The 13,425-nt window shown below is 37.8% G+C and overlaps 1 protein-coding gene across 1 annotated transcript in view; it reads right to left on the reverse strand.

Moving 5' to 3' along the window:
• Window positions 1–13,425, reverse strand: part of LOC145999237 (uncharacterized) — a 41,505-nt gene that overhangs the window by 19,318 nt on the left and 8,762 nt on the right. The window contains exon 2 of the mRNA XM_083136172.1: window positions 4,611–5,206. Coding sequence (XP_082992298.1) covers window positions 4,611–5,206 — 596 coding nt within the window. The remainder of the gene's footprint in view (window positions 1–4,610; window positions 5,207–13,425) is intronic.

Here is a 13,425-nt window from a genome sequence, read left to right on the forward strand (position 1 = left end):
TTACTGAGATGTTTTGAGCAATGGAGTCCAAACACCTCACCACTAGAAACAAGACCATTGTATGGCTTATTGGACATCAAGAGCCTCATCTACCGGATTATGTGTTACCTACAACAGGAGATGTTCTTCGAACCTTCTTCCATTACCATATCTCACTGAAAGAGACAGTTCCTGTCAGCTTGAGGTGCACTTGTGGGGAGCTGGTGACCATATGGGAAAAAGCCCATATCCCTACTGCTTTTGAGCCAAACATCATCTCGAAGATGAAGGGTGTTGTAGATGAATATAATTTGATCAAGAAAAACAAATCATGAGTGTCACAAGCACAGAGAGACAGGAATCAAGTATTTTCAAAGAAAATGTCAAAAATTTTTGACTTTGCTCAAAACAAGCAATAACTTTGATCAAGATTCAAGAAGACAGACAGTTCCTGAAGGATCAGCGTGGTGACAGAAAGATGTGAATGGCTGGTGTAGATGTGCATTTGGCAAAACAGGAAGAAATGGCAAAATTACGGAAAGAAGCAGAAGAAAAGCGAAAGGAACGTGAGAAACAAAGAAAAGAGGAAATGACGCCCATTGCAACAGTTGGCATTTCCAGCAGCAGTGAGGAAGACAATGGCAGTGATGCAAATAGTGATGATGGCGCTTATGAGATGCAGATACCACTGTATTAAAAAAAAAGAAAACTTGACACATCTCGGCCCAAGTACATCAAAGAAGTCCCAAATTTTACAAAACATGCTCAGTTCCCCAGATGTTTCTTCAACATTAGATCGTACTAATTTGTCAGATAACAAATTTACAATTTTAACTGCAGCTATAGCAAAAGCAGATTGTCAGGATCTTGCAGACACTCCACTCTCACGTTCAACTGTGCAACGTAGAAGGTCAGCTCATCGTGCCAAAAACACAGACAAAATAAAAGCAGATTTCACACAAGCAGCGAAACTACCCCTTATTGTTCACTGGGATGGAAGGATTATGAAAAACAGCACAGCCGATGAAACTGCTACCAGAACAACTAGTTTAGAGAGACTGGCTGTCATTGTCACTCGCCATAACTTGAAAAAAAGTACTCGGAATTGCCAAAATACCATCTGGAACAGGAGAAGCACAAGCAAAGATACTTATGAGCTGCTTCAATTGTGGGAAGTGTGTGATGACATTGTAGGGATGAGTTTTGACACTACTGCATCAAATACAGGTCTAAGAAAAGGTGCTTGTTCACTTCTCGAAAAAAACATTGATCGTAACTTGCTATATTTTGCTTGTCGTCACCATATCCATGAAATTGTATTAGCTGCGGTTTTTTTGGTATTGTTTGGGCCAACTAGTGGTCCAAATATAGCTCTGTTTCAATGATTCAAACTGAAATGGCCAGAAAACAACCAAAATGATTTCAATTCTCTTTCTGATCCATGTCTTGATGATCCACACGTGATGGATTTAAAGGAAATGTCACAGAATATCTTACAAATTGTCTTTCATCTGAAAAGGGATATATGCCTTGAGATGATTAACTGCAAATTGCAGAGCTATGTCTTCTTATTCTTGGTGTTCTACCCAGAGGCAAAGTTTACAGCTTCTGAGCTCCTGGAGCATATCATATGGCTAGATGGATGGTGAAAGTAATCTATTGTTTCAACTAGATTACCTGTTTACCTGTTCCGTGAGCAACTGAATTAAACAGCCAACGAGGAAAACAATCTCAAGGAGTTTTGCTTGTTTACCAGTATCATTTATGTAAAAACTTGGTTATGCTCTCCCATAGCAAGAGATGCTGCAGTACATGATTTGCATCTTTACAAGGAACTGAAATACTATGAAGCAGTCAACAAATCTGTGGCTCTAAAATCGTCAAAGAAATTGAAATCACACATATGGTATTTAGGTTCAGAACTGGTACCACTGTGTTTATTTTCAGATAAGCTGTCTCCTGAAGAGAAAAAAATGGTTATTACAAGGATGAAAAGAAGTGGAGAAGATTGGAAAAGATGGGGAATTAAGCTCACAACTGCAGATGGACTACAAAGCAGGAACCTACATGATTTGATAGACTCTGCCTCTACTTCTGCCTTAACCTCTTTCAAAGTCAATATTGATTTCATTTTTAATATAGACCTACAATTGTGGAATGATATTGAAGAATAAAAGGAAGCAAAAAAGATAGTAAATTCATTAAAGGTTATCAATGATGCAGCAGAACGGTCCGTTGTCCTCATGAGTAGTTTTAATGAAACCATTACTAAAAAGGAATCTGAAATGCAGAGACTGATTCAAGTTGTAGAAGAAACCAGGAAGAAAATCCCTGCTGCTACAAAGAGATCCCTGAAATTGCAATAAGTTACTTATAAGACACATAATCACTAGTGTAATCGACGTTTTTAGTTACATATGTTAAAAATTATGCCTTCCTTTATATTTCTTAATTTGTTCGTCAGGAAGTTTAAAGAAATATTATTAATTTATTTCATGAACAACTCATCTACACACTCTTAGTTCAATATTTCAGACTAAATATTGTATTTCTTAGTGTTTAAAAGCAGTTGAGATATAGAAAAAATACATGTTCCGTAAATCAATTTAGTAGTATTATTTCGAGGGCGCTGTGCAACCTCTAAACACAAACCGATCTTCTTGAATTTTGGCAGGTATATTCTCTGATGTGAAAGCAACAAAATAAGCCACTATGTGAAATTTCACCTCACATGTTTTTTTTTGTTTTTTTTCAGAACACCCCTATTACACACGTAATGCCACAATGTGGTATCTCATCTCAAGTGTGCACAGTTTTGCTTAAAACATTGATAACAACATTTATGTTGTTTGGCATGGTGATATGCATGCTGCATCCAACTTAATTTTTTAACTATTTTAAAGGTAACGGTTTCGACTGTTTTATGATTTTTTTTAAAAATTCTCTTAGCAGAAAGACTAATTATAGTAGAATTTTGGAAATCATTGTCACATGAAATTTGAAACTTTCTTAAGAAGCACTGCTTGGATTCTAAAAAAAAGTTATTTATGTTGATTGATTGATTGAATTGTTGTTTTAAGTCCACTTTATGCACAGTAAGGCTAATCGGGACTGAACCTACAATTTAAAGTGGGATCCGAACCACTATGTGCCTCCAACGGGTATTGAACCCAGGACACCTCGATCACAAGGCGACGACGTTACCACTACACCATCGGGGGGGGGGGGAAGCTTTATTTATGTTGAAAAATAAAACTTAAAAATTACCTTACGCAAGCATGCATGCTTCTATGGACAAGGTATTCTTCGTTGACAAGCGACAGTTAGTATGGTAGACTAGTGGGAATGAATGTAGAAGCAAATCAGAACCTTAGTACGTAGAATGCATTTGGGGACTTTATTTTAATGCTAAGAAAACCAAACCTAACCTGCCTAACCTAACCATTAAAGCATATATTTAACAAAATCTTAAGTAATCGCTAAAACTCCCCAGCATGTGTTAACAAACATAAATCAAAAACGAACCATGTAAATATTGCATTCGTAGCATGATGAAATTGCAACAAAACCTGAGCCCAAAATATTTACATGCTGTGTAACCACAAGGGGATGGGAAAAGGCATGGGACATACAGGGGATGGACAAAAATATGGAAACGCCTGCGAAGAAAAGCCGGAATGCTGTAGCTAATAAGGTGAAGGACCACCTTTATCTTCCAAAACGGCCTGCAGTCTCTGAGGAATGGACAAATACAAGTCCTGGATGGTGATAATAGGATCTTGCACCATTCTTCATGCAAAACATGTTCACAATCCTTCTCAGTGTTTGTCTGTCTTTGTCATGCAATGTACATTTTCGTCCACCCAGGTGTTTATCTGATGATGTCTTTCTGGACACACTATTATGTCATCATGATCTTCGATAGAGTCCCTCTCGATATGCCAAATAACATGGCTACTTTGGTAACAGAGGCCCCTGCAAGGCGGACACCAACAATTTGCCCTCTTTGAAACAGTCAGCTCCGACATGATTCAGTATCAACTACACTGCACGCTGTCTGCAGTGCAACTGTCGACTCCTACCAGGCCAAGAGTGTCCTATCTCACGGCGCAAAACACAAAATGTCGCACCGTATCCGATTTCAAGTGGAAAAATTGTGTCGATATCACCTGTTCCGATGTCGTGGTGTTTCCATATTTTTGTCCATCCCCTGTAACTCCCCTTTGGCCATGTATTCTTAAAAAAGAAAAAAATAAAGGTGGGAAAATATGACAAAATGAGGGCTGACTATCAAAAAAGTATATCCTTCCAAAAATCCTGGATACACCACTCTACACATGGCTTGATCCCAACAAAAAAAAAAAAAGAAATCAAATGGCAGGAAATTTCAGAGGACTGTAAATTCCAAACTACAGTTGATATTCCAAAAGAAAAATAAATATATGCGTTCTTATATATGTTTAAGGATATCATGAAACAAATTTTATCCCAATCTGGCATGGTGGGGTGGGACACTCCTGGACAATCTTGTATTGAATGACCAGTAACCCTGCAGCACTGGTGACACAATACAGAAATTACATGAATCATAATCTACAAGCAATCCTTGTACTAAAATTTTCTTCACCTACCTGTCTGCAGGATCTGCCATTTTGCCTTCCACCTCATCAGGATTCTCTACAGAATATTTCATGTCTTTATCTTCACTTAAAATTAATTCACCATCGTCACTGTCCTCAGCTGGCATTCTTGTAACAAGTTGTCCATGATAACATGGATAAAATCCTTCACTTTCATGAACATTTTGCCCACTAGGAACTTCCTGATTTCTGCCTTCAAATTGAATCCAACTATCACCACTCACATTTTCCACTTTACAAACTGAAGTTTCTTTCATGTACTCACTAGATAGTTTGCTGTCAACAGAAGCATCCTCTATGCACTCATTAGATGGTTTGATGTCAACAGAAGCATCCTGTATGCACTGATTAGATGGTTTGATGTCAACAGAGATATCAACATCAGGAGGCTCCTTGAATGATTCAGTTTCTGTCTTGACACATGACTCATCCGGAAGCCACACATTCTCCAGAGATGTTTGTTCACAAACTAATGGATCGGCACTTTCTGATTCAGACTTTATGAACACTTCCACAGGAGACAAACCTGTGTCAGACACTTGAACAGCCACATTTTCTTCACAATCATCGGACCAGGATGCAGAAGCCTTATGAAAGACAAAAACAAGCAGTGTGGATTAAAAATTATGATCTTTAATTTAAATGTCTTTTTTACTTTTTATAAAAAAAAAATCATTTTTTCTTATTTATGAGGCTGTCAATAAATAACGAGGCAGAGGATATTTCACAGTACTTACATTATGTCCCTCAGAAGTATTGTCTGCCACTGTTAGGCATTTATTCCATTGTGACAAAAGTCACAAAATGGCATGCTCGTAGAACTCCTTTGGCTGCTGTTGGAACCAACTGGACATGTAATCCTTGACATCATCGTCCAATTGAAACTGTTGTCTCTGCAGTGCTTTTTTGAGCTCACCGAAGATGTGGAAGTCACACGGGGACAGATCTAGACTATAGGGGGGGGAGGGGGCTCAGGACTTCCCACTTGAAGTTTTTCAGACATTCCTTTGTTGTGTTGGCTGTGTGTGGTTTAGCATTGTCATGCAATAGGCAGGGTTGGCATTTTGCCCAGGTTTCTTCGGAACAACCCAACCCAGGTGGGTTTTTCATTATTATTTTTTCAGATAAAACCTGATAAAACCTGGGCAAAACTGGGTTTTATTGGGTTTTTAAGGTTATATTTAAAAATATATATCTTAATAATGAAATACATTATTCCCCTAGTAGTAATGTATCATAACATTCATTTGTATTGCTTTCTACCCTGTCCCAACTCTCCCTAGAGCAAGCGAACAAAAACAAGTCTCTGCGCAAGTAGTAACATGAGATGGCTCCACCATTGAACACGGGAGAGAGAAATGGATTGCCTGGAGAGGAGTAAGCAACTGCAGTTACCAGCCTTCACAGCAGCATGTACTGCTTTGCTCTGACCACTCTATTTCCTTCCCTTTTCTCATGCTATGCACACCCTTGCTCCAGAGACAATTGTCACAAGGAACAGTTATTTAATATTTCTGTTCTAAAATATTTGTCCAAAACTTGATTCAACTCTTCCTGGATGGTGTAATAATTAATGCTGTTGTTTTGTGCCTTCTGGTAGTCAACAACAGTACTCCATACTGCCACCTTATTATAGGTGAGGACTAATAACATTTTATTCTAACAAGAGAAATGCCTACAATGCCAGAGGTCCTGGGTTAGAATCCCAGCCTGGGCATGGGTATTCTTTGTATGTCCCTTCATCAATTTCATCATATCATCACTCGTTTTCATTTTTGTGATTAGCCAAATGTGGCAGAAAAGAGGAGTAAAATAAAGCGAATCAATCGCTCAACCAGTGAAACAAACAAGAGAAACCCATATGTATGTGTGTGTGTGTGTATACTTGGATGCATCATTGTTTATGAAAACAACACAAATTTGAGTAGTTGTTATGATGAACACATTAACAAACAACACGGTAACATAACATATCAACTTGAATAGTGCCGGAACATTTCTTCCCAGAAAAAAAAAGCAGTAAATAACTTTTTACAGACTTTTAATTTTCTTACTTAGGTTTGCTACCTTCTTCCTCCATAATGATACTCAAATTTAGATGTTAAATCACATATTTTTCAAGATTATGCACATTTTCAGTTAATACTATTAGTAAATATTTCATTCTGAACTTCGCCAGTCCCAGATAGTTAGCACATCATGCTATGATGCCAAATGTCCTGGGTTCGAATCTCAGTCTGGGCATGGATGTTTGAGAGTGTCCATTCATCAATTTCATCACATCATCAATTATCCCCATCTTCGCAAATTATTCAAAAGTTGCACAAAAGCACAGTAAAATAAAGCAAATCAATCAATCAAATCCATTCGGAACTTCAGTTTATGAAACAAATTATTTTGCGAATGCAGTGTTGTACATATGTTGGAATGAATTATGCTACAAACACATTTTTTTCTAATATATTTAATATGCATAGACCATTAAATAATCCAAAAATACTATGTACACGGTAACCAAAAAAGTTCTTGCTTGTCTAGAGCAGTGATATACAAAGAGCAATACAGTGGACAGTACGTACCTTTAGGTTTCGAAGTAATCTCTATCAGCATCCAACACCTTTTGCCAACGTTCCTGCAGCTGCACAATACCTTGGTGATAAAACTCGGTGGGCTTGGATGCAAAGAAGTCCGTGAGTGCGTTCCACAGGTCTCCCTCATTTGCGAAGGATCTCCCACGGAGGTGGTTGCTGAGGGAATGAAACAGGTGGTAATCTGTTGGTGCAAGGTCAGGTGAATGTGATGGATGGCACAGTGTCTCCCAGCCAAGTTGCTGAAGGGTCTCCCGGGTCCTCTTTGCCACATGTGGCTTGGCATTGTCGTGCAGGAACAGCACACCTTTGCGATTCACCAATGCCAGCTCCTTCTGCTGCAATGCCCGGTGCACCCTTTGCAACTGCTGAGAGTAGAGGTCAGCAGTGATGGTCTGACAAGGTGGAAGGAGCTCATAATGCACCACTTGCCGATAATTCCACTATAAAGAGAGCATAACCTTTCGTGGGTGCAGAGGTGGTCTTGAGGTGTGAGGAACAGGGTCACGTGGCGACATCCAATGTCTGGTACGCTTGGGAGTGTCACTTTTCGTCACCAGTAAGCAAGTGATCAAATATGGGTGTGTTCAGGTGTCGAGTGAGCAAGGACAAACAGGCTGTCACTCGTTGTTCCTTGTTGGCTGCCGACAATGTGCGGGGTACCCACTTGCTTAACTTGTATGACTTCCCTATCCCATGCAGGTGCAGTCTGACTGTTTCAGCGAAAACATGGAACCTTTCTGCAAGTTCATCACACGTTAGACCACTGTCCTCCTCGAAGGCTGCTTTCAGGGCCTCGTCATCCAACACATGTGGTCGTCCGCTGTGAGGTTCATCTGAAAGGCTCACATCTCCAGAACGGAATTTCTGGAACCAATGCCTGGCAGTGCGTTCGTTCACGGTATTCTCCCCAAATTTATGTGGCAGCTGACAGGCCCACTTTAAAGTCATACAACAAGCACACACGAACAAGCTGCTTCGATACCTCCATTTCTCTTTGACACTGGAGGAGCTGTGACTGCTGTGTGTGTGCAACGTGCCTGTATTACTGACACTCGATGGTTAGACTAACTCCCGATCACTTGGCAGGCACGTGCATCATTTCGTTTCCTCTCTGTGAGCGCATGATTAATGGGACGTCAAAAACGGCAAGAACTTTTTTGGTTACCTTGTAACACAATGTTTTAAATCTGCTTCAATACACTTTGTTCACAGTTTATCACAGTTGTGTTTTTCCTATTATTTTTCTGGACTTTTAAAGCATAAATACCTCCCCCATGTATTAACCATGCCAAATTATAAGCTTGTCATTTTCAATTGTCTGGCCAATTTCATCCAAATGGAATACCTTATACATCATCCAAAATATCTGGCTAGCATTAATGCTGAATCAGAAACGGAACGAGTAATAACTCCTGTTTGATCAAGAAAACTTGCAAATGCAATCATACCAAAATGCAAACACCTTCCGTAAGCTGGCTTTATTCCAACTACTCCACAATAAGCTTTCAAATGCTATGAGAATGGCAATTCTCATGGTCAAAACATTGGTGACTTCCAATTTGGTCCACAACGATCCCAAAACATGCACTATATTTCAAAACATTTATTGTCAAATTATAGCTTAAGAAAAGCCATAAAATTCTTAAGACTCATAATATCCAAAAATGTAGTTTAGGGAGAGATTTGAAAGTGTCATCAGAATTTGGAATCTACCTCAGCATAAGAAAAATCAATTTTTTATCTACACTCTTGAAATGCTTTGAACAAATGCAAATGCAAAACAGAGCGATTCCCTAGGTATATCTAGTTGGACTAATTTAAACTAAAAACCTCTAAATCTGCTGTAGTTATTGTGGTCTCAAAATTGGTGACTTACCCCCAACCTTCCTAAAACACACACACTACATTACACAGATTTTATTAAAAACTTAAAACTCAAGTGATGCTGTAACATTGCTGAGACTTGCGTTTCTTAATGTACGAAAATATAACCTAGTCAAATATGAGCATAATTTAAAATTCTCGCAAGGCATGTTAAACCAGTCTGTCGTCTACTATCTTTAAACATGGTGACCAATTTTTCTCAGATACAATGTGAGACCAATCCTTTAAGTTATATTGCAACTATAAAAAGTGCAACTCAAAAACCTTTGCATTTATGGCGGTTATCAAAAATAGAATGTGTTTGATCTTACCTATTACCACCATTCCTCTCCTAAGCTAAGAAATATTATTTCAAAAGTTTTACTGCAAAATTACAGACCAATGAAATCTCTAAAATTACTCAGTTTAATTCCTTAAAGGGTCATTCAATGTCAAATCAACCAATTTTAAAATATATGGTTGCATGATCATTTTAGAAAAATTTCATTTTTAGCACATAGGTTTGTACAGGTTTCTATCTTGTAGATATTAAAACCAATGTTCCAAAAAAAATATTGTCTTTAGTTCTTCTGGGACAGCCATTTTTCCAACATAGCGCATGAGTTTTTTTTGCTCATGTAGCAGTATACAGAAACCTTAATATCTCAAAAACCATTAAAGCTAGAGACCTGGAACAAAATTTATTCTGTAGCTAATGAAGTATACTTGCTATGATATTCAGGTATGTTTTGCTTGAAATTGCATCGTAAGTACGAAAATTGTGGTGTAAAATGGGGTAACAAAAGTAAAAAAGTTGCATTTTTAAGCCCAATTTTTTTAATGAAGGGGTTTAGTCTAAGGCTTGATTTTTTTTTTCATTTGTAGACCTACCTGCAGGGTGTCTGTAAATAAAATATCAGTGCTTAGAAATGCACCCCTTTTTTACAGCAAGGGCTCAAACATGGCCGTTCATTGAATTTTGACAGTTTTCGGGGTTAAATATCTCAGATGGGTCGCCTTTAAAAATTCTGAAATTTGGCACACAGGAAGCCCTTCATGAACCTAACTCACAGTAACAATCTCAACTTTTAGATTCAACTCCTTTTGGTCAATATGAGGTAACGTATGTCACATAATTTCTGACCTGGCAAAGTAAGGTTAAACTACATTCCATACTTAGAATAATGAAGTCTTTTCTTTTTCTTTTTTAAATTTGGGTTAAATAAAGGCTCAGAAAATATAGTAACATAAGGTTTTAATACTTGACTTACCATAAATTCAAATTACAAGGTATGACAATTGAAAATCTGCGAAATTTCTTTGCAAAAGGTTTGATTTATTAGGTACCCACGACCAGTTGGTATTGTCAGCTCCAAAACTGAGCTTCCCCCACATTTTTATCAATGTAGCAGTACATGCAGCTTAAGATAGGCAGTGGCATGCCCAGAAATTTCGAAAGGGAGGGGAGGGGGGTTACATATACTTTTTTAGTATACAGCCCTGTTTTTGCCACATTATCCTCCATTTGACGTAATTGTTTATGGAATACTAGGCCAAAGGTATGTAAAGTTAAGCTTGGTTGGTCCACGTTGCCTAGCACACCACACACCGGCTCGGTCCCCTTGAAAGACCAATACTGGGCATTGCTGCCTACCAATTATCTTTTTGTTATAATATATATATGCCACGACTACACTCAGTTCCTGCGGGGCATGAGAGTCCGCATCCCAAGGTTCGGGTAAGGGTCTTCCTTTGAATAATAAAATTAAAATTAAATTTATGCTTACTCATCTAAGACTCCAAAATAAGGTAACCATTCTCATGCTTGAACTTCCATCGTGATCGCACCCGCATCCCACTGACCAGTGAGGATACGCATGCGAGTCGCGAGCGAAATCAGCATAATCGAATCTGACGTCTTATGGATTGATAAAGCCTCCGCCTCACTGACCAGTGATGGCGGGACACCTCACCAAACCAAAAGGATGCCAGTTAATTTGTACTTATGAGACAAATTTACTATAAGGAAATACCTATTAATGATTACAAATTTATTTACAAATCCAAACATAGTTAAGTTAAAAGAAAAATATACAAACTTCTGATCAAAAGAAAACTACAATGCCAAAAAATAAAATTTAGATCAATAACGACCCCGTAACATAGACTGAAACTTGCTTTAGAGTAAACATAAAACCCAGAGAGCTCTCTCTTATATAACATGTCCATATCCCATCATAGAACTAACCCAGCTTTAACTTGGTTTCAATAAACAGGTGACAAATTATTCAGTAATGGTCGACGAAATTACTATTAACCAAAACCAAAGAAAAATTTGAATAACATCTTTTCGTAAATTTCTATTCGTGCTTCTGTCATATTTTCACATCTGCATTATGTTCTCTAGAACTTTCTAGCCTTTCTCTACCCAATATCAAAGCCATATCTCGGCCACAAATTACAAATGTCCACGTGGAATTCCGTAACATAATAGGGGACTCTATGTTTTCCCTTTTTGGCTACTCACATTGCAAAAGCAAAACAATAGACTTTTACAATAAATGATTTCTAGAAAAACTTATATTCGACCGGTCACCTATTATAACTGTTTCAAATTACATCTAAATAAAACCTAAATAAGAGAAACCAATAAACTTTCCTCAACGTTACGGATACTCAGACTTTAAAACGGACATGAAAACTATATAAGCTGTGAGATTTAAAAGGCACCCTCTGACCAGAGGTATGCTCTCGGATTAAAGTAATAAAGAAATAAATTTATTTAAATGAACCTCCTGACCAGGAGAATTCAGAATGATTTAAAAATTACTCGACGAGAAGGATGTATATCTTGAATTTATATCGGAGTCACACTGACCAGTGACAACTTCGACAGAATTTAAAATGTATGAATAATTTCAAAGTTTAAATTATTAAGATTAAATATATAAATATGAATCAAATTATTTATATGCCTGCCAAAATCCCCTTTAAGGATCATGCTGACCAGCACAAATCCCGAAAGGTGGCTTACGGAAAACCTCGGACATTGTGAAAGGGAGAGCTGACCAGCCACTCCTAACACAAAGCCCGTATTCTCCCAGCCCTGGACCTCGACAAGCGATTTAATCACCTAACGGTTCCTGAATCTACTGCTATACTGATTATTTTGCCAGCGAAACGGCTGGTATTTATACTCGCGGGATTGCGCAATTCTATTCCCCAACAAAAGATTTGGACAAACTGAAAAGTTATTTTTAGCTTAAACAATTACCCCTTCCAAAAAGGCATATCGAGAAACACAATGAAAGCTAAACTTATTTACAAACCCGCGCAGCGCCGAACGAAAAAGAGCCCATTGTTGTTAAGAAAGAAAAATTATGCAAGCTTCAACTTGCTTCGCGTTCTTTTTCACTTGGCAGAAACTGCGTTACAATTTTAACAAGGATAAAATATACATTCAAAAGATTAGAACTCCAAAATAATTTATACGAGGGCTATCGAAAAGTAATTTGAATAATAAAGAAATTTACCAAAATTTATCAATCGTTACAATATGCCCCTTTCTTTTTTTTTGGAGAATTTTTATCAAAAAATTTTTAAAATTAAATTTTTGAGAAAAATTCATATAACATGCTTATTTCTCTACCCAACACCTACAGTACGAATATATATATATATACATGTAAATACACTAAAACTACTATTTGAGCTTTAGGGAGAGCCATACCCCTTTTCACCACAATTGCCTTTCTTTTCCACTTAAAAAAAAAAGTTCGCACAAGTGGCTTTAGTAATGAATCGGCACTCACGTTCTTCCATTAAGGTCTCGATAGGCATTCCACCATCTTCAAGCAATTCGTGATAGGTTCCGATTACATCTTCTTCCTTTCACGAGCAGCAAACTTCTCCTTCAGGTTTCAATTTATATGTATATCCATCACTCCTTTCTCACAGTTCTCTTGAAGTGCTTTCGGGCTGTGAAAGTCGTCTAATATCTCTCAGTCTATTGTTTCCAGACGAGGTGTTGGCTGGACGAAACTTCTTCAACAGTATTCTACTTTTCTTCCAACACTTTGACACTGGAATTATTTGCACTAACATTTCGTGTCACTTATCTCATCCTCAGCTTTCACCAAGTCACAAATTTTCAAAGAGTCCATTTTCTCTGCTGGTTTTACTACTTCGTTTTTCCATTTGAATCTCTTCATCAGGTTTCATCAAAGTCCAAGAATCTTCACTTTCAGACAGGTATCAATAAGTGTGTCACTTCAAATTGTAGTCTACTTTTCAAGACAATCTCAGTTAAAATACAATTCTCACTTGTCTGCACTACATCCAGTGTCTTTTCA

Source organism: Lepisma saccharinum, chromosome 15, assembly GCF_977018435.1.
Source record: "Lepisma saccharinum chromosome 15, izLepSacc3.1, whole genome shotgun sequence".
NCBI classification, from domain to species: domain Eukaryota; kingdom Metazoa; phylum Arthropoda; class Insecta; order Zygentoma; family Lepismatidae; genus Lepisma; species Lepisma saccharinum.